Here is a 27,933-nt window from a genome sequence, read left to right as displayed (position 1 = left end):
CCTTATCTCTGTATTTTCTACACTAGAAACCATAGGCCTGGCAAAACACCCTCTCTAAGCCTCAATATCCAACCCTGTAAAATGAGAGTAGAGATCTCACCTGTCTCGTGGGATTGTGGTGAGGAGAGAAAGAGTGAAAAGCACAATGCTATAGATTAGGTCACATGGTCAAAGCCTGATTTTTTTTTTGGCGGGGGGGGAGGGGACAGCTTTATTTAGATATAATTCACATAGCATACAATTAACACATTTAAAGTATATTATTCAGTGGTTATTAGTATATTCACAGAGTTATGCATCCATCACACAATCAATTTTAGAACATTTTCATCACCCCAAAAAGCACTCAATCTCCATCTACTCTCTGCACCGACCCCCTAATTCTAGTCAACCATGAAAATCTAATTTCAATCACTATAGATTTGCCTCTCCTGAGCATTTCACATAAATGAAATCATAGAATATGTAGTCCTTTATGACTGCCTTGTTTTACTTAGCATAATGTTTTCAAAGTTTCTTTCATGCTATAGTATGTCAGCATATCATTTTGGTTTACAGCTGAATAATCTTCCTTGTATGAATATCCTACATTTTATTGATTCACTTATCAATTGGCAGACATTTGGGTTGTCTTTACCTTTCAGCTAACATGAATAATGCTGCTATGAGCATTCAAGTACAAATTTTTATATCAACAGATGTTTTTATTTCTCTTGAGTATAAATACCCAGGAGTAGCATTACTGGATCATATAATAGGATTCTACAGTTAACCTTTGGAAGAACTGCCAGACAGCTTTCCAAAGCGGCTGCACCATCTTCCATTCCTTCACTAGCAGTACATGAAGGATAAAATTCTCTCCATCCTCACCGACACCTATTTTTATCTAGTTTTTATTTTTTTTATTATAGCCACCCTAGTGGGTGTGAAGTGACATCATCATGGCTTGATATACATTTCCCTGATGGTTGTCAAAGCCCAAATACAAAAATGTATTTCAACATTGTAATCTGGTATAACATACCAGCTAAATACTGCTGGTGTTCAGATTACATCTCTAAGCAAGAGGCTGCTAAAGCAGTTGGTTTATCTTCCCCTACCCAAGGGCTGCTTATAAAAACATTAAATTCTAAATCAGTTGTTTCCACATGTCTTTCTGTATTTGTCGTCTCCCTAAATAGAAACAGTCTCAATTAAAGCAGCCTTTTATATGTGAATAACCATAATTATTTATAGAAAGAAATTTTAGACAAGATTTAACTTAAAATTAAGGTTATTACAAAATTTTAAGGAAGCCAAGAGGAACAAGTCAGGATTCTAGATACTACCGATGTCTTCCCCTTTTCTCTAAAAAATGTGATATTGAGAGAAGGATAGTAATTATTCTAATTCAAAGGGATTATCCAATAAAATTCAAAGAGATTATCTAATCCAAAATTCAAAACATATAATCCAATCTAATTTGAGGGATTATCATATTTTCTAATTTGAAGTCTTTATCTAATCTAACTCAATCTCATTCAAAGAGATATTTTTTCAGATTTCTGATGTTTGAAAAAATTCATCTACAATGAAATGAATTATTTTATTTCTAAAACATTCTATTTTAAATTATTTGTAATGCCTTAAAAAATTAAAAAGAATAAAGTCTACATAAAACACAAGAAGGAAAATACAAAAAGGATACAAGCTTTAAAAAAATAACTTTTCCCCTGTTTTTCAATATAAGGCCTCAGGCCCCACAAGATGTATTAATAATATGATTCATTCATCTTCTAAGAAATTTTCCATGTCCCAAGGCTGCACTATGTAATCCACTGTTTTCGTTATTTCTTGGCATACAGCTGACTATGAAACTGACCGCTGAACTTTCCTATGTCAAATAGAACTTTCCATTGTGGGAAATTTCTAAAACATTCATATTAAGCTAAGTGGAAATGTCATCAGAGTTCAGGAGCAAATACGGCTTGTATCACCCAGTACAATTTCTAAACCAGATTTTACACAGGAAAGGCAAACCATTGAATGAAAACAACAAGTACAAAGGCCACATTGGAGTTTCTGTAAATACTTGACGGTGAAGAAAATCAAAAGCAACAATTGATTTATCAAGGTTATCTGAAAGTTCTTCCAAAAAAAGTCTAAAAGAAGGGCACTTTTACAAACTGTTCTGTAATGTCTACCCACTGACCCCTTCTTCTGCTAGATTACACGGTGGCCTCATTTCTAGTTCTCATGAAATCAATAGACCATTTATGTCCCAAGTATCTGTCTAGGGTATGCACTTTCTTATTCAATCTGGTGTTGACAGCTGTAATCAAATTTTGTACATACCACTAGCTCTATTATAGCTCAATGGCTACTGGCTGCCAGCCTAGGTCTACTCTCAGCCAAAAGGAAGGGAAAGAGTAGCCTGCAGAGAGAATTACAGACCGCATCAGCTGAAACTACAGAAGGTGATGTGGAAGTGAGACAGTGAAGCAGAGGCCTTCAAGACAAACCCTCCATGCCGGGCACATCAGCACAGCCAAGCCCCAGTCAGCCAACCTTGACCATTTTCTTCATTCCCTCTGTTATCTGCAAAGCTCTGAGTTTTGAACATCTTATTACAACTTTCTGTTCTAACCAATGAACCTACACCTACGCCTGCAGAGCAGCAGACAAAAGCCAGAAATAAACCATACCCTCCAACACGAGGGAGATGAAAAGTGAGGCATCACGGGTGACAACACTTCCCATGAGCTGTCCAGACACAGTCAGTTCCATGTTGTAACTAGGATCAAGGCTTTTTCTTGGATCAAAAATTTTTCAATTAATCTTCTTCTGCTAAAACAAGGTCAGCTTAAAAAAAAAAAAAAATGAGGAGGGATAGAAACCTAGAAGTCTACTCAACCTGCATTTTTAGAGTTCAAGGTCTCTAGGAAAACCATACTCCTGCTAACAGACATTCTCTGCTTAAAGGGAGCATGGATGATACCACTTCTTGCTATCTAAGGTTGGCTAAAGCAACTATTTCCTCATTTTTTAAAACCTGAAATAATTTTAGACTTACCCAAAAAGTTGTAAAAAATTGTACAGGGTTTTCATAGTCCCTTAATCCAGCTTCCCCAAATGTTACCATCTTACAGAACCAGAGTACTTCTGTCAAAACCAGAAAATTAGCACTGATGCAATACATTGACCTACTCCACAGATCTTATTTAAATATCTCCAGTTGTTCTCCAGGACCTGCACACAAGCGACACTTCAAAAACACATCCTTTCATTCACTCTCTAATGAATGTTTCTGATCCCCTCACCAGAAGTCCTATTTTCTTTCATGTTGATGAGGTAGTTTCATTATTAACCATTGAGTGTTCCAGTCTAGAAATGCTGATTTCCTCCACAATTCTCTCCACAGCTAATCTGAGGGTCTTATCAGCCTCATCTTGTAAACACAGGTCAAACTGAGTTTCGCAATTCCTTGCCCAGAACACTTAGAACATAGAGGAGCTACCAAATCAGAGCCTTTCCCACTTGAGAAAAGTTACATAGGCTATGCATTCCCCTGGAGGAGATAGTGGTAAAGAACCTGCCTGCCAATGCAGGAGACATAAGAGACAGGGGTTTCATCCCTGGGTCAGGAAGATCCCCTGGAGAAGGAAATGGCAACCCACTTCAGTAATCGTACCTGGAGAATCCCACGGACAGGGGAACCTGGAAGGCTACAGTCCCTAGTACCGCATAGAGTCAGACACGACTGAAGTGACTTAGCACAGCACCCAAGACAAAAACAGCAAGATGTAGGATAATTTCCCCCAATCAAATACACTAATACTCCTGCAGTAAATATGTGTGTTTTAGGAGGTGAGTGAGATAAGGAAAGATTTCAAAAGCATCCCAACACTTCTGGTCAAATTTTGCCCCCAAAATGAGCTCAGGTCAAGCTCAGGTTTTACTATCAAATGAATTACAAAAACCTTTCTGTTTTCAGAGTTCTTTTTAGCTACTGTGACTGCAAATGAGAGAGTGTGGACCTCTACCAATGAAATCTGTGGCTTCTTGTGTTGCCCACCCACCTTCACACCACATCCACTTTCACCTCCAGTGTTACCTCTGCCTCCAGGCTCTCTTCACTCCAATTAACCCTCCCAGAGTCTCCAGAGTGACCTTTGTAAATTACTTGCAGCTCTCTAGCTTCAAAATCCTTCAAGATTTCCCATGCAAAAAAAAAGGAGGTTGGAATCTAATCTTATGCAGTTTAGTTTACAACGCTCTCCACCATCTAAGCCAACCCTTTTGACTAGAACAGTGCTACACCCAAGAAGAAAACAGAAGTGAAAAAGGTGTAATCCCTGTCCTCAAGATGCTGCCAATCTAATTCAGTCTCTTGAATATTTTCATCAAACTGAAAATGTAGAATGTAGCTTCTCCAACTATCAAAGGAATATGGGAATTTTTTTTTTAACTCATTCTTTTCTAGCTAGGAAATTCTACCTTAGCTCTTGATCACATTAAAGATTACTAATAAAATCCCATATGTTGACATGAAAAGGATTTTTTACATGATTTTAACAACACGTCTAAAAATACTTGCTATGCTACTGTTCCAAATACAAAGAGCGAAAGCCAGAAAAACTTTTCTAAAAACAAGCAAACCCAAAAAAGCAACGTCAAAGATGGTATTTAATGGGCTGAGTGAGTTCTCATGAGATTGTTTTTCCAAAGCACAAAGATATAAATAAAATCTGAAACCATGTCTTTGTTTCCATATTAGTATATTAATGGAAGTGAATGACATTATAACCAGCAAAATTATGTTAGAGAGAGCTAAACAAAAATCCCCACCACCAAAGAGCTCAGAATTTATCCCCAACCACATAGAGACCTATCTCTGATGCAGACTTTAAGGAACATACACCAATGAAAGAGGAAAGAAATCATATTTTAAGTATTTTGGTTTTATTTTCTAATGTGCAAATAGACACACAGAAGGGTAACAGTTCCTACATATTGTATTTGAAGATAAATTATAACATTTCTTACAATTATCTCAGGAAAAGTGCACAAAAGCAGTAAGCATAAGAGATAAAGAATAGTACCACTGAATCCCATAATGACGGGGGTAGAGAGAAGTGGTCGGGATATACCTGCTTCTTCCTACACCAAGAGAGGGGAGGAGGCTTCCTTCCCAGGGCTGTCTTCCTCTCACAGCAGACTGTGTGTGTGACTGTGTGTACACACACGGCAAGATTTTCACTGGCAGTGCTAAGTTACTTCCAAACAGAAGTGACAACTGCTGTGATCTGACCGATCTTACCGAGGTGAGATATACGTGGCTGACAGCACTCATGGTAGAACAGGCCAACACTGCATGGACATCAAGTGACGCTACCACTCTGTAAAAGCCAGGATCCACTCTGCCAGGGCCGTGGTAGAATCTTGTAGTGCCTGCCGCTTAAGGCAGGGGTTCCTGGCACAACCACTCACGTGGCAAACACCTCACTCTAGCAGAAGGAAGGAAGGTTATCACCAGGGTTCTTCAGGGAGCAGGAACAGGTATTTAAGGAGACATGAAAAGAGACGAATAAAACTCAGCTGCTTTAAAAAGAACTTTTAAAACATTACCAAACAAGAAAAGAAGGGAGTAATTTTCCCAAATTTTCTACATGTTCTGTTTCTATCAATCGGGCAAAAAATAAACATTGTCGTTTTTCATTTACCTTTGTATTGTCATCCTTTAGCATGGAGCCTGAAATGTTGTAAGGACTTAGTAAATGAGCATTTACTGAAAGAATAGACACAAGCTGATGTGGAAGACATCAGAACAAAAGTTAAGAGTGATCCAGGATAGTGAGAGGAACCCTGGGCATCTCTCACACACACAGAGCTTCAACAAGGCCATCTGAGGCAGAAAGGAGGTACCACAGCCTATGACATGAGCAAAATCAAAAATAGCAGTTCTGGGGCAGACTCTGCTCTGGGGCAGACCACAGCATTGCAGAAAGGGATCAGAGAAACTGACCAAGTGAGAAGGGTGCTTTCAGGAATGTAAAAAAGGATACATTTGGAAATAAAAGTGCTGTAAAGATAGAGGCAATATCATTGGCAACCTGCTGGGCTGTGGAGCAAAGATCAGCCAGGGAGTTTTCTTGAAGTACATCTGCTGTCTCTGTGAGGAAAACCTCTCTAGTTTCCAGAAGGTTCCAGAACCCTCCAGCTTCATGGAAAAGTATGGGGAAAAAAAAAAGAAATGTGGGGATTATTCTTTGTTGTTAGTTGTAAAAACATCTAGTGGGAGAGCTGACTTAAGAATCCTGGTGACTTAAAAAACAGTCACAACCTGAAAGTCAAGAGGTATGTTATATTCAGTGTGAATTTTTAGGACTTCAAGGCCAGGAGACAGCATCTCAAGTGACCCCAAGAGAACAGCTCCGAGGATGCAGGGGGAGGAGTCAGGTTATATAGAAATGTACAACAAAGGGCAAGTAGTCTGAAAAACAAAATTATTTTTGCAAATTAAAGAAAACCAGATTATCTCAGGTTAAGGAATTTAGTGTTTTTCTATGAATGGGAAGATGCAAGAGTCTTGGCTCACCGAAATCATTCCTTTCATATGCATCTCAGCTACCTGGGGCCAGGATCCCAGGTTTTTTTTCCTCAGTGCTCACCAGAGGGAGCGGTTGCAGCCCAATGGATGCCGGATCTCCTTCTTAGTTGCCCTTGAGGGCTGGAATGGCTGATGACTGTGACATCCTAGTTTATTGACACAGCAGGAAATACTCCATTTCTCACTCCCATAGGGCACAACACCCTATGAAGCTGGACATGTCACTCATAACAGTTTGCCCTTTGGTCACCTGCAGTGACAATCTCAATTCAGTGTTTCCTGTGGAGCTCTTAGGCCCTTATGCAAATCTGAAGCTGTGGGCCACTCATTAGACATGGATATTAACTTGCATGAGTCATCTGTATATTCAGCCTGCAGCTGATACCACACAAAGATAGTCCTGCCTACTCATGGCACACCCACCCCACTCCCATGTGGGAATGAGACATAATCACCTACTGAGGGCTGGGAGTGGGGAGAAAATGAAGGATCCAGGTAATAATGAGGCAGAACCAATGCCAAAGAACTGACCTTGGGTATTTTAAATCCGTTTCAGGATTTCTAGGATGATGTAGCTGCCAAGAGATATCCAGGTGCATGCTACGTTGCTTTAGTCGTGCCCAACTCTTTGCGACCCTATGGACTACAGCCTTCCAGGCTCCTTTGTCCAAGGGATTCTCCAGGCAAGAATACTGGAGAGGGTTGCCATTTCCTTCTCCAGGGGATCTTCGTGACCCAGGAATTGTCTCCTGCATTGACCAGTGGATTCTTTCTTTACCACTAGCACCACCTGGGAAGTCCAATAACCAGGTGAGGAACAGAGAATGCAAGTAATGGTTGTCAGCCCAGAACTTATGAGCCATGGGACTTATAAACAAGATCCCTGAGCCTTGGGCCCATGGGAGTCAGTCAGCTAATTGATTTGTTGACTTAGCACCAACTCTGTTCCATGCGGTGCAGACAAGAACCAGTTCCCAGGCCCGGCAAAGTGAGGCAACTGCAGAGGAAATGTGTGGTGCCCGCTGTCACTCCCTCAGGGATCAGCCCCAGTACAGGCTGGGGCCTGCAAAGGGGGAAAGGAGAGGGCAGGGGCTGCCAGACGAGGTGGGAGTGAACACGACAGAGGCAAGAAGCGCACAGCCTATGATTAAACCATCTAAGGAGTGACAGAGAACAGGGAGGAAGACGGCAGGGTGGAGCTCAGAAACAGTACCAGAAGGTACAAAAGAGAAAAACAGCGATCCAGAAAGGAGAGAAGAGAGCCAGGCCCGTAGTCCAGGGCTGCCCCTGACAGCAATCAAGTTCTTCCACAGTTTGCAGGTTGGGACCACTTATGTGCCACTTCGTACAGAGTTCCACTTTCCATAAAATCTCTCTCCTCCAGAGAATGTTCATGAGTAAATCCGTGTATCTATAAAAAGATTTAAAAATGGAGCCAATAGAACAAACCTGGTTTTAAATGAGGAACGTTTAACGCTAAAAATAACTTCCCTGAGGCTGCCAATTCAGTAGAGGGTTGGAACGACCCATGTTTCTATTGGAACATCAGTCTATAATTTGGTGAGTAAAAACTGACCAATTTTAGGGACCTCTGAACTTCAGAGTCCTTTCACATTTATTTTCATGGATGCCTGCAAAATTCTTACAGGTTAAAGCTGTGTCAGTATCTCAGCCTCTCTTTAAAAAACAAGGTAACTTAGGTTTCATAACCCCAAGATAGAGTTACTCGCTCAGTTGTGTCCAACTCTTTGAGACCACATGGGCTATAGCCTGCTACGCCCCTCTGTTCATGGGATTCTCTGGTCAAGAATACTGGAGTGGGTTGCCGTTTCCTTCTCCATTCATGACACCAAATTCATGCCGTGAGTGTACTGAACCTCAGATCCAACTCCCTGCCCCAAGTATTTCCTCCCATCCCATCGTGGGCCTTCAAGAAGCAGCTCACTGGCTGTCAACAGCACTGCCTGAACCATCATGAAGCCCAAGGGTTTCAAAGTTGTTTCTCTGAGGGTAAATAATACTATATAATACTTCCTCTCTTCCTCAAAGTCACAGCCAAAAACCATATGAAACCAAAAGGAAATGCATGTTCCTCAACAGCAGTCAGGTCCCAGGTATCATGTAGCCAGCTCCACCCCCATCGCAGTCCCAAACTCTGGCACAAACACAAGCTGCAGAATCTTGAGGCCAGTCAGAGGTGAGCCCTTCTGCAAGAGAATGACAAAAGGCCCGGACACTTCCACTCCCCAGGGCATTAAAACCATAGCCCCAAAGGAACAAGGTGGTTATTCTTCATCTGAGTTACTAAACTGAGCCCCTCCACGCCGGAAAGAGGGGGCAGGAAAAGGAAATGAAAGCAAGTGACTCGAGGTTCTGGATTTCATATGCAAGATTAGCCAGCAACAGGTGCAGCGTTCCGGTGAAATTAAGCATCTCCAAACGCCTCTTGTCTGCACCGCACAAAGGGCCCAGGCACAGAAACCCAACATTAGCAGCGCTGTCAGAAGTGCAAGCCATCATCATTTTCTAGCCAGTAGCAATTTTGGAAAAAAAAAAAAACATTACCAGGCAGACCACAAAATATTTCTCTGCTGACATAAGACTTCTTTCACATTATCCTCTTCTGAAACACTGTAAAATAATTTAAACGTTGGTAATCGTAAGTCATTTTTTAATGCCTGGTGACCACCACAGTGCCTGGTATGGAGTACATGGGCAGTAAACATTTACTGGATGAATGAATGAAACCAACAGGTAAATAAGATGTTGCTGTCACAAAGAACGATAACCAAAATCTCACTTTCAAAATAGTACATAAATGTATTTTTCCGCATTTCTCCAAGAAGGGAACAAAAGGCTGGAATCAGAAGCCAGGGAAAGAGATATCAATAATGAAACATATCAGGAGGTGCCAATCACCCAGCCACTGACTAAAGCCGAGAAGCCCTGTCTGCCGCCTCTTAGGATTAACAGTTCTGCACAGGCGTTCTCATTTGGAGGAGAACAAATGGGGAAAACAATCATAACCATTGAAGCAATTCACTTTTGGATTTTCCTTTCACTCAGAGTGCCATTTCATGTAACAGTTTCCACCTGCCATCACTATAGAACTTACAAAATAAATGTTGTTGCATAATCTTTCAATATGATGAAAATAATCTGCTGATGATATGTCATGGAAAATCTCTTGTGCTGTATGTGACATGTATAAGAAAAATATGAGTGTGGGTAAGATGAAGTGGAAATGAAGCCATTTTACGGACTTTTAAGAACTGAAAAAAAAGTGGAGGGAAATAGCAATGAAAGTGATGAGGAATGTTATATGAATACTGTTTTAAATAAAAAGAATAATTATCAATATGAGAACATCACTGATTTATATAAGGGTTTAAATAATGATAATGATATTAATTATAAAAATAAGATTTAAGAGCACCGATAAGAATAAATCACCAAAATTATCAGGACAAGTCAGAGAACTAAGCAGTACAAATAGAAATGCAATATAATTTTATAAAATGACTATAAAGAATGACTTGATTTAATGATGCAGTTCATTCAGCTTTCTTTAAATTCATAAATTTCTCTTCTGTTTATAATTTAAGCATTCTGAACAGAATTTCTCTCACCTTTGTATATTCAATTTAAAGAATCCTTAGATTTTTTTTTCACATCACTCCTTCCAAGATCCAGAGGAAATTTCCACTTTCTTTTACCTAGTACTTTGGCCACCTCATGCACAGAGTTGAATCATTGGAAAAGACTCTGATGCTGGGAGGGATTGGGGGCAGGAGGAGAAGGGGATGACAGAGGATGAGATGGCTGGATGGCATCACCGACTCAATGGACGTGAGTTTGAGTGAACTCCGGGAGTTGGTGATGGACAGGGAGGCCTGGCGTGCTTCGGTCGCAAAGAGTCGGACACGACTGAGCAACTGAACTGAACTGAACACCCAAAGGTCTTAAACAAAACTCTTCACTGAGATACTAAGTGCCTAGTTAAGAACTACCTCAAACTTCAAGGAATAAACTGGAACTGCAAGTCCATTAAGAATGTGTTTGATGAACCTAGGGTCTGCCATACAGAGTGAAGTGAGTCAGAAAGAGAAAAACAAATATGGTATACTAACGCATATATATGGAACCTAGAAAGATGATGCTGATAAGCCTATCTACAGGGCAGCAGTGGAGACGCAGACCCAGAACAGACTTGTGGACACAATGGGGGGAAAGAGAAGGTGGGGTGAACTGAGAGAGTAGCATGCAAAGATACACATGACCATACGTAAAATAGAGAGCCAGGGGGAATTTGCTGTATGACTCAGGGGGCTCCAACCGGGGCTCTGAGACAACCTAGAGGGGTGGGATGGGGCAGAAGGTGGCAGGGAGGTTTAAGGGGGAGGGGACCTATGTACACCTATGGCTGATTCATATTTATGTATGGCAGAAACCAATAAGATATTATAAAGCAATCATCCTTCAGTTAAAAATAAATTTTAAAATGTTTAAAAAATAAACAAAAGGACAATCAAATTAAATAAAAAAAGAATGTCTTTGGTTTTCAAGTGAGGCCTTTTCATTCATTTCTTCACCCATTCATTCCCTCATCTATAAGGATCTATCACCCCTACGGGTCAGGCGTTGTGCAAAGCACTATGGACACACCAGTAAACATGAAATGCCCTGATGGAGATGACAGTCTGGGGACCTCTCAGCAACAAAGTAAACAAGCAATTAGCATTGTGACAAGTGAGCTGAAGCAAGCAACAGGATGGATGGTAGGAATAAACAGGACGAATCTACTTCAGACGGGGAGTCAGGGTGGGCATCTCGGAAAAGGTGCAATTTAATCCATCACCCAATTATAGTCAAAGGGGCTAGCCAAGAGCTGGGGAAGGTATCCAGGCATAGGAAAGAGCCTGTACAGAGGCTGTTTCCAGAGCTACAAGCTGGCCACGGCTGAGGCGATGGGCAGCGACAGAGGAGGCTCATTAATAAATACACAAACAGCATCTCACCACATAATTCACCCAACACGCCTATGCCCTGACACACACTTTCCCTTCAGCCTGGAATTCCTGTCTTCCACACTCTCTGCCATCTCGCAGGTGCCTCCTCTGGGAAACATCCCCTGACTCTCCAAAGAAGAGTCAAACTCCAGAAATGAATCCCTTCTAGTCCGTGGTCCCACCAGCCCTAGTACTCGCCACTATTACACTCCTTAGCAACTGGCCCTGAGTCATTCTCCAAAAGCCACTAAGCACAGGTCTTGCTTTATTTGTCTCTATTTCTCAACAGTCTATCATGGAATTCGGCACCAGCAGACATGCAATAAATGACAAGTGAGTCAGCGAACAAATCGAGAGAGGGATGGCCAAATGAAGCGAGCACAGGATGGCCGCTCATGCCAATTCATTACTCAGCCTTGGAGCTTTGGAATAGCACCACACCACGGTTTTAGCTGATTAACCCATTTATAGTCTGGGGGGGGGGGGGGGGGTGCGGGGAGGGCGGAGATTTCTATCCCTTTATGATTTCCATACAACAAACACTTTGGGACAAATCTCCTGGCATCACAGACAAATGATGGATAATTTTCAGGGTGTCATTAGATACAGACTCCAATCCATCCATATCAACATGCGTAAAGTGCCAGGTTTGGTATTAAGCTCAAGGGCTGACAGCGATTCTGTTCTGCCCTGGAAGGTCTACAGCACTAGCAAGCAGAGCAAAATCCTGTTTCCAAAATACTGTAAACTAACTTCTTTCATAATATTTCTACAAGAAAATGGTGGTCAAAAAATTCCAAGGTCACCCACAGGACAAAATGATTTAGAATCTGTTACTCAGTCATTTTTACACTATTTCTTGGCTTAATGAGTCCTGCCGAGGTTTCCTTTCTACAAACAACGCACAAAAGTTTAATGGCCACTGTAAGTTCTTTACCTGCCTGTGACCCTCCATGGTCCCCATGTGTAGAAGCGGATGTCACTTCCATTTCCTGCTGGCTCAGCATGTCCTCCAAAGGTAGTTAAGTTTCACAAGCCAACCGTGCATGTTTCCTGAAGTCACAAAGATGTGTGTACCCCTCGGCTCGAGAGTGTGCTTTGCTGGAGTCAAATTTTAAATGAGGGCCAAACAGTATGAGAATTGTGGGGAGAAGAGTCCCTCCCCAACTGGCCTGACCAGAATGGTTGCATTCCTGCCCTGTGCTCAGCCCAATCCCCTTCTGCTCCGTCTGAGCCTCTGCCAGGCTGTGGAGTCTGTTGCCTTAAAACCCAGAAGAATGAACAACACTTATTTGCCCAGGACTAGCCAGGTAAGGAAGGTGTGTATCTTTACAAACACAAAGGAGCGTAGCACCTCCTCAATTCTCTTTAGGTTTTTCTTACATTTGTGCCAAATGAAAACATGGGTGAAGAATAACGTTTAGGAATTAAATGATAAAAAATGTTAAGGGTCCAGCTCTCTCAAGAAAGCTGGTTCTCATAAATTTTATAATCAATTTTTCAACCTATATACTTGAAACAAATTTCTAAAGCTTTTAGAGGTGGAGCCATTAATACACGAAATAATACATGCCATCAAGCTAAAAGGTAAACTCGGCCTCTTCAACCAGAAGTAAAAACACTACCGAGTGAAATACAAACTGTATCTTTTTGCCAACCTCACCACAGTCTCAGCTCACTTCGTTCCCAATCACTGCCCTCATTCAGGTTTTGCATGGGCCAAGTTCCACCCTCAGACAACACCCCGTCGTCAACTGAAATGTGGCTTCCTTAGGAGGCCTTCCCACCACTAGAGCCCTCCCAGGTCCAGTGAAGCCCCCTCGTGACGCACTATCACAGCATTGCAGGACATTCTGATGCCCTAGAGCTGCAATTACACAGCTCTGTATATTCTGCAGTGTGGTGTCTGTTTCTTCTCCTAGTCTGCACACTGCAAAGGCCGGGTACCATCACCGTGTGTGTTCACCAGCTTTGTTGACCATGGCAAGTACAGTGCCCAGCCTAGGGGACACTCCACAAAGAGTTATTCCCATTCAAACTGTTGTCCCTGTAGAAATACTCAACATGAATATCATACGATACAGCTTATAGATGGAATCTAAAAAAAATGGTACAAATGAACTTTCTTACAAAACAGAAAAAGAGTCACAGATGTAGAAACCAAACTTATGTTACCAAGGGGGACCGTGGGGGGAGAGATAAATTGGGAGACTTGGATTGACATATACACACTACTAGATATAAAATAGGACCTACTGTATAGCCCAGGGAACTCTATTCAATACTCTGTAATGACTGTATGGGAAAAGAATCGAAAAAGGAGTAGACATTATATGCATATAACTGATTCACTTTGCTGCACGGCAGAAACATTGTGAATCGACTATACTCCAATAAAAATTAAGTTAAAATACTTTTCATGACATACCGCTGTTACTGCCAAAGCTCTAAGGAAATAGATGTTCGTCTTAAATAATCACCATCATCCAAGGTGATTACAATGTCAAGGGTCCCTGAACTCGCACAGGGAAAAAAAAAAAAAAGAGAGAGAGATATCCTCACCCACTTCTTCCATCCAAGTACTAACCAGGCCCAACCCTGCTTTGCTTTCAAGATCAGACGAGATCAGGCGCGTTCAGGGTGGTGCGGCCGTAGACTCTTCAACCCACTTGTAACAGAAATTTGCATCTCTAACTAGGCAACCCACTCCAGTATTCTTGCCTGGAGAATCCCATGGACAGAGGAGCCTGGTGGGCTACAGTCCACAGGATCGCAAAGAGTCGGAGAGGACTGAGCGACTTCACTCATTCACTCACTAAGAAGTTAGATCACAAAACACACTCTTAGGAGTATCTTTGCCAGGATCACCAACAAAAATCACAGCCATTTTTACATTACATTATAGCTGGAAATCATTTGGTTCATAATCACTTCAGAACAGACCAGACTAGACTAGAATAAAAGTTACTGAATCCACTGTTGGAACTTGTCATTCCAATGCATTAATATAAAAAAAATTGCTCTATCACAGGTTTTTTCAGCATTTTATAACTGAATTTCAGTATGAATTGTTTTTCTTTGTAATGCCAAACATTTTATTCTATATGCATTTAAAAACATTTGCCTTGATTTACCTAACTGCCAAAGGAGTCCAGAGGTAAAACAGGAAAGGATGTGTGATAAACAATAAAAACCCTAATCTCTATCATTATCAAAAGATATAAACATTTGATGTACTGAGAAATGCGCTTTTTTTTGTTTTATTTTGGTTTTGGCCACACCACACAGCTTGCAAGATAATCCCTCAAGTAGAGACTGAACCTCACCCTTGGTAGTGAAAGCATGGAGTCTTAACCACTGGACTACTGGGGAATTCCCAGGAAACACTTATATTCTGTTTTCAATGGGTTGAACATAAATTTACTCACTGAGGAAATGAATAAAATATTTCCAAAAGAAAGACAATTTAAAATTAGCAGAATTATTAAACCAAGAAGTTACTTTTTATGATAAATAAAAATATGTATTTCAATAGTTTTAGTATAAAATAACTTTTAAACAGGTGGCACTAGTGGTAAAGAACCTGCCTGTCAATCCAGGAGGCATAAGAGATACGGGTTCAATCCCTCAGTCTGGAAGATCCCCTGGAGGAAGAAATGGCAACCCACTCCAATATTTTTGCCTGGAGAATCCCATGGACAGAGGAGCCTGAAGAGTTATAGTCCACGGAATCACAAAAAGTCAGACAGGACTGAGGTGACAAAGTACACACACAGCTTTTAAAGAAAGAATTATCAAAGGATGTTCATAGGTTTTAATAGTTACTGTACAATTCAATGGGTTCAACTAACAGATATCTTCAACATGCTATTTTTGTGATATATAACTGACATATAATATTAGCTTTAAGTGTACAGCACAAATAATTGATGTATGTATGTACTACAAAATGATAACCACAATAAGAACATCAGTTAACATCCATCACCACACATAGTTACAATTCTTTTTCTTGTGATGAGAATTTTAAGATTTATGCTCTTACTAACTTTCAAATATGCAATATAGTATTGCTAACTGTAGTCACTCCACTGTACATTAAATCACTAGAATTTATTTTTGTAGCTTTTAAACACTTTTACCAATCTATCCCTCCCCCAATACCCTGCCCCTCTGTAATCACCAATCTGTTCTCTGTATCTTTGAGTTCAGGCGGGGTTTTTTCTTTTTTTCAGATTCCACATATAAGTGAGATCATGCAACACTTGTGCCCCCTTGTTTGACTTATTTCACTTAGAACAATGCCTTCAAGGTTTACCCATGTTGTGACAAGTGGCAGGATTGTGTGTGTGTGTGTGTGTGTGTGTTTACATCTTTGTGTGTCAGTAGACATTTATTTGTTTCTGTGTCTTGGCTATTATCAAAAATAATACAAAGAACATAGGAGTGCAGATACCTCTTGGAGATAGAGATTTCATTTCCTTTGGATATATACCCAGAAGTAGAATTGCTAGATCATACTGTAGCTCTATTTTTAATTTTTTCAGGACCTTCTATATTGTTTTCCATACTGGCTGTACCAATTTGCATTCCCACCAACAGTGCAGAAGGGTTCCCTTTGCCCCACAATATTGCCAACACTTATTATTTGTTTTTTTTTTTTTGACAACAGTCATTCCAACAGGTGTGAGATGATATCTCATTGTGGTTCTGATTTGCACTTCCCTGATAAATTAGTGATGTCAGCACCTTTTTTTTAACATATTCTTGATAATGATGAAACTTCACCAGATTTTTTCCAGAAAGACTCATTTTTGAGTCACTAAGCCCCTGGGGTTTGCAAAGCACAGATACTAGGCAGGTAGGATTACAAAGGCTTCCCTGATAGCTCAGTTGGTAAAGAATCCATCTGCAATGCAGGCGACCCTAGTTTGATTCCTGGGTCGGGAAGATCCACTGGAGAAGGGATAGGCTACCCACTCCAGTATTCTTGGGCTTCCCTTGTGGCTCAGCTGGTAAAGAATCTGCCTGCAATAGGCCCATGGGATCACAAAGAGTCAGACACAACTGAGCGACTTTCACTTTCACATTTCAGGATTACAAAACATACCACATTCTAATTGCTACCAGGAGCTTCCACAGTAACAGCTGAGGTTTACCCCCATCTTGCTTCTGGAACAGCTCTATGAGAATAGGCGCATACCCTCCAGGAGAAGTAATCATTAACACCCTTGCTGTGAGTTCCTTTAATCAGCCAACCATTAATACCCACAACACTTCAATAAAAAAGGAGCTCCAGGAGATGCCAAGCCTAGATGGAGTCAGAAGGCCAGTGAACAACATTTAGGGGCTGGATCAGAGGGAAAAAGTTCAGAGAAGGTACAAACACCCAATTTCGCACAAACCTTGATGGCAGCCAGCAGATCTCTGCCGCATTGTAAAAACTGCTCTGGAAGACAATACCACAGCTTTTCTTTCACATAAACCAAAAAGAAAGTAAGAGGAAAGAACTGGTGCTCACACCTCTACTCTCTTCCCCCTCCTCTTGTTTCCCCTCTCTCTCACCCTATCTTTGTTTGTGCTAAAACGGAAGACTTCAAGCCCAAGATCTGCCTATTTTAATCCACAGGTGTATGTCACATCTCTTTCAAGAAATTAACAAAACCCCTGGGCTTCCCTGGTGGCTCAGACAGTAAAAGAATCTGCCTGCAATGCAGGAGACCTCAATTCAATCGCTGGGTCAGGAAAATCCCCTGGAAAGGGAATGGCAACCCACTCCAGGATTCTTGTCTGAAAAATCCCATGGACAAAGGAGCCTGGCGGGCTCCATGGAGTCCATGGGGTCGCAAGGAGTCGGACACAACTGAGTGACTAACACACACACCACAGTAAATATAAACTTAGAATCCTTCAAGAAGTCCACAGACCCCACCCTTAAACATACGATTATTTCCTGGAAAGCTGTCTCTTTTCAGATACAAATTCATAGACAACCACCAAGAACAGAATGAGATTTGAAGGAAAGTGAGCAAGACATTTTCCTGCGGTCCAGGCAGCCCAGAGAAGCAGAAAGATTACTGTGTCTGGGGCTACTGTGTAAGCCACGGAAAGTCATTTCCCGGGTCCCTGAATGAATTTCAACAATCATCAGGGAACAGATGTGGACGAGATGGCCCCTTAAAGCATCTTCCAGCTCTGACATTCTGTGGAGACCCATGTTTTCACAACAGCCATTCACAGTTATTAAATGAAGAGCTGAAGGAGGCCGTTTAACTCTAAAAAATGGTTTCTAAGTCCGGAAACACTGGAAAGAGTCCACTTCGGCTGGAAGGTCTGCAGGCTCTCACTGTTCATTTAAAATGTTCCAATGCTCACATTTGTATTCCATTACAACCACAACTTGTGAAATGTCTAACAGAAAATCTTCCCACCATCACTGGCAATATGGAAAGTTCGTGGTGGTAACGTGAGGAGAAGCCTGTCTCAAAATAATATGCATCTTTGCAGTTCACATGCACAATAAAGGATTTCAAAAGCCACAAAGCTTGTCAAGCCTGGCAGAAGGTACAGAAAATGGTAGGACAACCATACCTAACTTGGCAAGAAATTGGGTGCTGAAAAAAGACGGCTACTAAAAAAATTTAGGGGACCATACTACTTCCGGGATTGCCAAAAAAGTTATATTGTGCCACATTTCCTATCCTGTCAATAATTTTTTTCAACAAAATGATTTCTGAAGTAAATCTCTCATTACATGTTTTTCCATTTTTACCAAGGTAATAAATGCACATGGTTTTTTAAATCAAATAGGACTGCAACAAAATGCAGTAGGCCTGCTTCAGTTTTACTTCCATGAGGCTGCCCCCTTTCACCTGTTATCTATTTATTCTGACATTCATTTACCCATTTCTAAATACTGTGCTTGGGACTTCCCTGGTGGTCCAACCGCTAAGACTCCAGACTCCCAATCAAGGGGCTGGGGTTCAATCCCTGATCAGGGAACCAGATCCCACACGCCACAACTAAAAAGATCCCGCATGCCTCAAATAAGACCCGATGCAGCCAAATGAATAAATCAATATTAAATAAAAAAATAATAATGTTGAAGAGGTCTGATCCAGATAAAAAATTAAACATTCATTAAAAAAAAAATACTATGCTTACACTACTATTTTCTGACTGTCAGACATGATTTACAGAGTTTCCATATAACTTAACATTCACTCTCCCAATTTCTAATGTCATATTTTTAATTTCCAAGATCTCTTATTCTCTGAATCTGATTTTTATAGCATTTTCTTGCTTCAAAGATGCAATCATTTTCCCACATCTCTGATATATATAATATCAGGTATCATTTTTCTCTGGTTCCCCTAAATTCCTTTTTCCTGGTGTTCGGGTATGGCTGTAATGACAGAGGCTCCCCTCCAACATCCAACTTCTGGCATCCTCTCGCATTTCAAAACAAAGCAGTCAACCGCTCAAGTTCTATGAGCTTGGGTGTCACCTGCCAACTCCTGGGCTCAAAGTAGGTCACCCAGTTCCATGCTGTGACATCACTATACTCCAAAGGCTTCCTAGTGGCTCAGGTGGTAAAGAATCTGTCTGCAATGCAGGAGACCCAGGTTCAATCCCTGGATAGGGAAGATACCCCTGCAGAAGGGAATGGCAACCCACTCCAGTATTCTTGCCTGGAGAATTCCATGGACAGAGGAGCCTGGCGGGCTACAATCCATGGGGTCGCAAAGAGCTGGACAGAACTGAGTGATTAACACTTCCACACTTTCATACTATACTCCCAACAAAAGCATTCTCTGGTTTGGGCTGGGATAGCTTCAAGAATTCTGATGTCCCTTCCTTTTCCTGATGTCAAACCAGAACCTCACCATCTCCGTGAAATGTATAAATGTCTGTTCTCCTGTGCAGGAAGGGATGAAGGGGGAAAGACCTGAGAGATAAAGTACACTGTTTACCGTTTTTAGCCCCAAACTCCCTCCGCTTCCCCTGACCCAGCCTCAGACAGTCCTGGTGACTCTAAGTCAGGCGCCTGCCAAGTCTGGGAGGTGCATCAGGCCACCTCTGCCTGCCAACACGCTCCCCTGGTCCCCCGGGCAGTCCCCACCACTCTGCCATCATTTTCCTCAACCACACACAGCTACCTTGTCTCCTCTTTCCTTTGGCCACGTAAGTTTATTCCTTTGGGGGATTTTGCTCTAACTCTAGTGCTATGACAGCAACAGCAAAAATAGGCACATATAGACTCTTTCACTTTTAACCACAAGTTCTGCTTTCTTCAGTTTATCCTTAGGAAGGCTGCTTCCCCAGAGAGGGGCATTGGTTGCACATGGCAGTAAGAGGCAAGTAAGACCTGGTTCTTGCAGTCCCAAATTCTAAAAGACAATCCTGCTGAATATTTTAGGGTCAAACCAGACTTTGTACAAGAATACCTGTCACATCAGATGTAACTGTCCTTTACTCATTCTCTTCACGACTGGGCCCAGTTTAGAACTGGAATTCAATATTTACAGTACAACACAGTGAGTTCATACATAACAAAATTTAACAGTTATAGGAGGAGAAGGGGATGACAGAGGATGAGATGGTTGGATGGCATTACCAACTCAATGGACACGAGTCTGAGCAAACTCTGGGAGATGGTGAAGGTCAGGAAAGCCTGGTGTGCTACAGTCCATGGGGTCACAAAGAGTCAGACATGACTTAGCAACTGAACAACAAACAGTTACAGTATAAAATTACATCTCTTTCTTTTATCTTCAAATATGAAAATTTACGCTTAGTAATTCAATACAGCCAAATTATAGCTGCTATTTGGGGACCTCAAAGCAGGCTGACTGGTATGTACTGAAAATACTAAACTGCCTTAACAAAAATTAAATAAATTCAAATGAATTTTATCTCTGAAAAATATATGCTAAAATAAACACAGAAATTCAAAGCCCATATTTACTAAAGAAAAAATTCTATAACCATATCAAGTATATTATTAATACTGAAAGAGAAAACACCCAATGTAAGATGTTGCTATAACCCAGATGCTAACTGTCTCAAAGAACTGACTATAAGCTTTCAAACACAGACAGCATTTCCCATAATTTCTCAACACTTTACTTTTGGACTAGAAAGAATTTCACAGCTAGATGTCAATATCCCCTATAAAATCCAACAAAAAGAAAGAAGAAACTTCTCAAGCCAAGAAAGTAAAGATTTTCAGCATATTCATAAAATTGCAAACCTTTGCCCAAAACACTTTGTTTAGAAGCCAATCTGATTAAGACACCGAAAGTCATGGAAGCTCGCAGAAAATATTTTACCAATATTGTGATATATCTTTAATGCAGCACAAAAAGATGCTAAGTAAAGAAATGTAATAATAGGTTCTTTCCTTTATTCCCTTTAAAACTTTATGTGTTTCTGAGATAGATGAAGTTAAAAATTAAGGTAATTACTATTAAGTGACTTTAAACTTGAAAGCAAAATATGTATTAATATTGTTCTCCACAGATTCTGACCCAGGAATATTTAATAACTCTAACATTCAAAACAGAGGATCTCAAAAATATATTTCTTTGCTCTTTTCCATCATATCATTAGAATGGGAGGATCATTTTGCGCTCATTCAAACAATAATAGTTATATCAATTATAATAATTACTCTTGAGAAGAGGAGTAAAGATGAAGATACTAAAATATTTACAAATACTATTTATAGTATTTAATCTTAAATTTGCCTGGTAGTCATGACAATTTAATGGCCTGCTGAAGTAAGTATAATTGATCCAATCTCACCAAATTTAAGAATTACTAAGAATTACCTTTCTTGTGCCTTTGCTACATAAATGTGGAAATTAGTCCTTGAGTTCCTAGGCAAACCAAAACAGTGCCACTCTCTACATCTAAACAGAATCCACCTTCTAAAAAATCAAAATCAAACACTCCCTACATTTTCCTACAAACCTACGGTATTCTACAAATTAATCCATTATACGAGTATCAAGTCCCTAAATGTCAAGCATCATTCTAGGCAGTGACATAAAACGGTCCGTGAAATCCTTTTTCTTTTTCTCCAACACTCAGCATACCAAAATATCAGTCTCACCTACTGGGTCTCTGTGTGGGAAACATTTCTGAGATTTGTTAGTTTCCAATACCTAATAAGGAAAGATAGAAGCCCTTCATGATGAGTCACAACAATGTTTCTGGTGGCTGAAATAAATTCCTGCCCCACAAAGTTATCTGCAGGGTCTAGTCAAGGCTATGGTTTTTCCAGTAGTCATGTATGGATGTGAGATTTGGACTGTGAAGAAGGCTGAGCACCGAAGAATTGATGCTTTTGAACTGTGGTGTTGGAGAAGACTCTTGAGAGTCCCTTGGACTGTAAGGAGATCCAACCAGTCCATACTGAAGGAGACAGGCCTGGGATTTCTTTGGAAGGAATGATGCTAAAGCTGAAACTCCAGTACTTTGGCCACCTCATGCAAGGAGTTGACTCATTGGAAAAGACTCTGATGCTGGGAGGGATTGGGGGCAGGAGAAGGGGACGACAGAGGATGAGATGGCTGGATGGCATCACTGACTCAATGGACGTGAGTCTGAGTGAACTCCAGGAGTTGGTGATGGACAGGGAGGCCTGGCGTGCTGCAATTCATGGGGTCACAAAGAGTCAGACATGACTGAGCGACTGAACTAACTAACCGTGAAAGGCCACTCACAGACTTTTGGGGATCGGTTGACCCAGGTTTCCAGATAAGTTAAATGAAGTGAAGTTGCTCAGTCATGTCCGACTCTTTGCAACCCCATGGACTGTAGTCTACCAGGCTCCTCCTTCCATGGGATTCTCCAGGCAAGAGTACTGGAGTGGGTTGCCATTTCCTTCTCCAGGGGATCTTCCCAACCCAGGGACCGAACCCGGGTCTTCCTGCATTCCAGGCAGATGCTTTAACCTCTGAGCCACCAGGGAAGTCCCAATGAGAGACAGTAAATTCCACAGACACACTTGCTGGGTGCTTACTAACGCAGGACACAGTTCAGGAAGTCACACAGATGTTGGTCACAGAAACGTCTAGACCATTCAACTCTCTACCTAAACAGAGACAGCCAAATCCCTAACAAAGGCCCATTTTGTTCCATGCCACAGAACTAGGTTCCATTTTTTAAATTACAGTTGACCGCTGAGCAAGGTGAGAGTTGATCCAAGTATAATTTTATAGCTGCCCTGCCATGTCCATGGTTCCTCCTTAGGTAGGGATTCAATCAACCAGGCAGTCAGGTAGCACTGTAGTATTTACTATTAAAAATACCCATGCATATAAGTGGCCCCACTCAAACAGTTCAAACTAGCATTGTCCAAGGGTCAACCATATATCGTTTTTAGATTTTCCTGTAATAAAATAACTTTGGATGGGCTTATTATGATTATTATTTGCTTGGAGTTAAATACTAAGCACTGAGAAGTACTACAGGGTAGTGATATGGACTGCGGCACAGCTACTTGGATTTAAATTCCAGCTGTGCCACACACTACCTGTGCTTTGTTGGGTAAGTTACTTAACCATTCAGTTCCTTGATTTTGTCACTGTAAAATGGGAATAACGAAAGTGCCACTTTCATAGTGTTGTTGTGAGAAATAAATAAATTCATATGTGTGTGTGTTCGTGTGTGTATATATATACATGGATATTTGAGTCAATAAGTAATATTAAAACAGTTGAACAGTGGCTGGCAGAGGAAGCATGCAAAAACCATTAAGCTACTCTCCTTGTTACTATGATGCTTCTTATCCAACAAACGTTTTTACATGCATTTCAGATTAAAGTTAAGCAACATGTGCAAATGCATTTAATATGATGAGGTAGAGATTATTTAAAATTATCAGCTGATTCCAAACATCTGCGCCCATACAGCTGTTCATACACAGCAAGCTCATGTGAGTGCTTTCAACCAACACTTTCTCCTACTCATCCCCATCAGCAGAAAAAGGCCATTAGAGAATATGGTAAATAGAGCCGGAGTACCATCTATCTTGGAGTAGAGAAAATACTTAACAGATTCTAAAAAGCCGACTCCAATGAATGTTCCCAGTATTAAATGAGGCTTATGTGAGTCCAGCATCAACCTGAATGCTAATATTTAACACCCAGACTGAAAGGAAGGGCTGAAAAACAGAGTGGTTATGCTAATTGCTTTGATGAATGTTTTTACACTAATTTGTTTTGATTAATGTTCTTGACTCAGTAATCCTACCTATGAGAAACTGTCCTTTGCTCCAGGACGCACCCTCTCACCTTACTTAATACACTTCCTCACTCTCTTGCTCTCCCCTTGTTCCCTACACTGCAAAGCCCAACCAGAACGTCCCACTGTGTGACCATCAGGCATGTGCCAACCAACATAGTGGCTGGAAACATGGGTCAGAGTCCATTTGGCCAGACCTGGGAAACCTGGATCAACAGAGGTGCCCCCTGTCTCACTCCACAGCCTACCAAAAGTCAAAAGCAAGGATGCAGAGGGGAAGGGAGAATAGGAATAAAGACAGAAAATAACAATAATAATAACAGCAACAAAGCAAGAGCCTCCAACAGAATTCACCACTCTTAATTCATTTAATCCTCACAGCAACTCTCCAGATTCACTAAAACTTAGTAGAATCATTCTTTTCCTTCTATTTAATCCCCAGATTTAACATTTTTTAAATTTTTCTTTAAATAAAGTGGAAGTGTTAGTCGCTCAGTCGTGTCCGACTCTGCGACACCATGAACTACATAGCCTGCCAGGCTTCCTCCAGGCAAGAATACTGGAGTGGGTTGCCATTTCCTTCTCCAGGGGATCTTCCAGACCCAGGGATCGAACACAGGTCTTCTCCAATGCAGGCAGTTTCTTTACTATCTGAGCCATCAGAGAAGTTTCTTTAAAAAACTTGGGACCAAAAATTGAAGACAGATACAATGTCTCAAATAAATCTCATGATATATAAAATCCTACAGGAAAACCTACCAGGCTCCCTTATTTATATAAATGATGACATGAAAACAAGAAGCAGGATATGAGTGACTCAAGTTACTCTTAAGAAACAATCATCTAAATCTCTAGGACCAAGTGAATGTCTCATAAAACAAACAACTGAAAGCATTATCAAGAAATCCTTGAGTGTCAAGGTCCCTGGCAAAGGAAACATGTTAAGTGCAAAAGCTGTGGTACACCCAGAACAAGCACTCCCAAGGAAAAGACGTTATGGATAGGAACACCTTGGGACATGACATCATATAGGTGAAAGACAAAGACATGTGGCTTCATTTAGAAAATTACAAAAGAACATTGGGGGGGGGGGGGGCGTCTAATCAAATATCGTACAAATTCACTTTATTTCAAAAAGATACCAAGCAAGTCTGTCTTTTTACTATTTTTTTCAATAGAGATGATACAAGAATTAAACTAGCTAACCATGTATTTCTTGTATCTTCTAAAGAAACCTACAGGTGTGAGAAAGAAGGAATATCCTGCTACTGCTACTGCTGCTAAGTCGCTTCAGTCATGTCCGACTCTGTGCAACCCCATAGACAGCAGCCCACCAGGCTCCCCCGTCCCTGGGATTCTCCAGGCAAGAACACTGGAGTGGGTTGCCATTTCCTTCTCCAATGCATGAAAGTGAAAAGTGAAAGTGAAGTTGCTCAGTCGTGTCCAACTTCGAGACTCCATGGACTGCAGCCTACCAGGCTCCTCCATCCATGGGATTTTCCAGGCAAGAGTACGGGAGTGGGTTGCCATTGCCTTCTCCGAAGGAATATCCTGAAGGGAGATAATTCCTCTAAGAACTGGGCGTGGCAAAGAAGTCCTGAACACGGCATCATTAGCAGAGTTGTGTGGCCTTATAACAGTTGCCAAGTGTTTTCAGGATGTATTATAGAGCAATAAAATCCTAACAGCAAAATGCCTAAGCCAAAAATGAAACTCAGAAAAAAACAGGTAGTAGGTCAAAAGATGGTAAAACAAGGATTTGAGGTTTGTTTAAAAAAAAAAAAAATTTAATTCCCATCTGGAAGCTATTTCCAGGAAAGGAAAGGAAGAAAGACCAAAACCCAGAAAGAAAGCTTATGCTTAAGAATTACTGACTGTGAGAGCAGAAATGTACACACAACTGTGGAAAAAGTTCCACACCACACGATCAAATATCAAAGGGTTTCTTGACAGGAAGTCTGAGGACCACATTTTTTTTTAAAAATCATTTCTGAAAAGAAAGGTAAGAGTTAATGTTATCCTCATATTACAACAATTTGATAACTGACCAAGATAACAGGATCTTTTAAATGTGTTGCTGATTTGAGGCAAAACACCAGAGAACTTCTTCCCATATCTATTATTTTAAATGATTTTACAAATCTGTATCAGGTTCACAATAAAGGATGCCACAAGTCAGAGTCAAGAGTCTATTTAGTCCAGATATCATGTAGAGCTGGGGATGCAGCTTTCTCCACATCATTCACTGTCCCATTACAAGGTACCAGGGAAAAGGTTTGGAGGGCTCAGGGCCATGAAAACAACTGTTTCACATTAGTAAATGTCTTTTTGAAAATTTATGTATCATGCCAGTCTTCTAACTAACCATTTTCCTCTTTGCATTGCCTAACAGACATTCTGAAACAAACCTGCATTCAAAGTTTAATAATAGCACAGGGTATTTTATGCAAAGCAAATAGAATGTCTGTGCACCAACTCCTCTTGGCCTTATCTTATTAACTGGCTCATTTTTTTCTTCTCTCTGCACTTTCGTTGATTTTTTCCCCCAAATTCTACTTCTTATGTGACTTTCTGTAGTAATCTGCAATAAGATGGGGGGTGAGGGCTTCTTTGGTGGCTCAGGTGGTAAAGAATCTCTCTGTAAGGCGGGAGACCCAGGTTCTATCCCTGGGTCAGGAAGAGTCCCTGGAGAAGGGAAAGGCAACCCACTCCAGTATTCTTGCCTGGAGAATTCCAAGGACAGAGAAGCCAGGAAGGCTACAGTCCATGGGGTCACAAAGAGTTGGATACGACTGAGCAACAAACACACATGCATCTTTTAAATATTACAAAAACTTACTGTAAGATCCAACTAATAACTCAAATGTATCCTGGTCTATAAAACATGAATGATTATATCTTTCTCACAGAATTAGTTTAGGGAGTAAACGAAATAATGCATGTGAAAGGTCCCAGTACATAAGCTGACCTCTCTAGCTCCTTCTCTTTTAGGAAATACTTTCTCAACCTAAAATTAATTTTCTTCATGTTCTTCTGTTTAGCAAGCAATCAATTCATTCACACATTGCTAGCTTTTATGATATAACTAACCAGTTACAATTCTAAAAGGTTAATGTATATCCAGACACTTCCCATTAAAAAAAATTGACTTTGGCTAAGACTCCTGAACCCATCTATTACATGAAGTAAAAGTTTAACAAACTATGTTGAATTTTAAATAAGGGTCATATAAATGAAGACATTGTAACTAAGGGGTTGATATACTAACATATTTACCCAGACCTTCTGAAACTTCCAATATTTTCTTTTAACATGACTGCATTGCCCCACTCAGTGGCACACCAATGAGCCCACTATACCCCAAACTTAGGAGTGAGGGCTGTGAGATCAGTCAGAGCCAACAAGTGACAATTTTGCCAAATACTGGAGAAATAATACTTTCAACAATAATATCAGTTTATCCATTTTTAAAAGAGTTTTGAAAGAGTTGTTGCTGTTCAATCACTCAGCTGTATCTGACTCTTTGCAACCCCATGGACTGCAACACACCAGGCTTCCCTGTCCTTCCCCATCTCAGGGAGTTTGCTCAAACTCATGTCCATTGAGTTGGTGATGCCATCCAACCAGTTCATCCTCTGTCATTCCCTTCTCCTCCCACCTTCAATCTTTCCCAGCATCAGGGTCTTTTCCAATGAGTCAGCTCTTCATTCACATCAGGCGGCCAAAGTATTGGAGCTTTAGCCTCAGCATCAGTCCTTCCAGTGAACATTCAGGACTGATTTTCTTTAGGATTGTCTAGTTTGATTTCCTTGCAGTACAAGAGGCAGCGGAGAGTGAAACATTGGGGGAAACAGAAACTGAAATTCCAAAGCTGCATCTTCCACCTAAGAGCAGGGAGTGGGCAGAAAATAGCCCTGACCAGGATACCAGGGAGCCAGGAGTCACAGACTCTTGAGATGGGCTTAGACAGCGCCCAGAGTCATGGCACTCTCATCTGTCACCTGGTAGTCACGTCTACTCCCTGTGTGTGTGTTAGTCACTCAGTCGTGCCTGACTCTTTGCAACTCCATAGACTGTAGCCCA

General features: G+C 41.0%; 1 protein-coding gene across 13 annotated transcripts in view; it reads right to left on the bottom strand.

Annotated features, from left to right (window-relative positions):
- UTRN (utrophin) overlaps window positions 1-27,933 on the bottom strand; it is a 555,518-nt gene that overhangs the window by 492,930 nt on the left and 34,655 nt on the right. For 2 of the 13 annotated variants that reach the window (XM_060419785.1, XM_060419786.1), the window contains exon 1: window positions 12,536-12,701. The exons of the other annotated variants lie outside the window; for them this stretch is intronic. In XM_060419785.1, coding sequence (XP_060275768.1) covers window positions 12,536-12,605 — 70 coding nt within the window. In that variant the 5' untranslated portion in view covers window positions 12,606-12,701. Of the gene's footprint in view, window positions 1-12,535; window positions 12,702-27,933 lie in introns of those variants that run through there. 13 annotated transcript variants of the gene reach the window in all.

The sequence above is a fragment of the Ovis aries genome, chromosome 8, assembly GCF_016772045.2.
Source record: "Ovis aries strain OAR_USU_Benz2616 breed Rambouillet chromosome 8, ARS-UI_Ramb_v3.0, whole genome shotgun sequence".
In the NCBI taxonomy this organism is placed as follows: domain Eukaryota; kingdom Metazoa; phylum Chordata; class Mammalia; order Artiodactyla; family Bovidae; genus Ovis; species Ovis aries.
The sequence above is the reverse complement of the archived record's forward strand: the minus strand, read 5'-3'. Positions and strand labels throughout refer to the sequence as shown.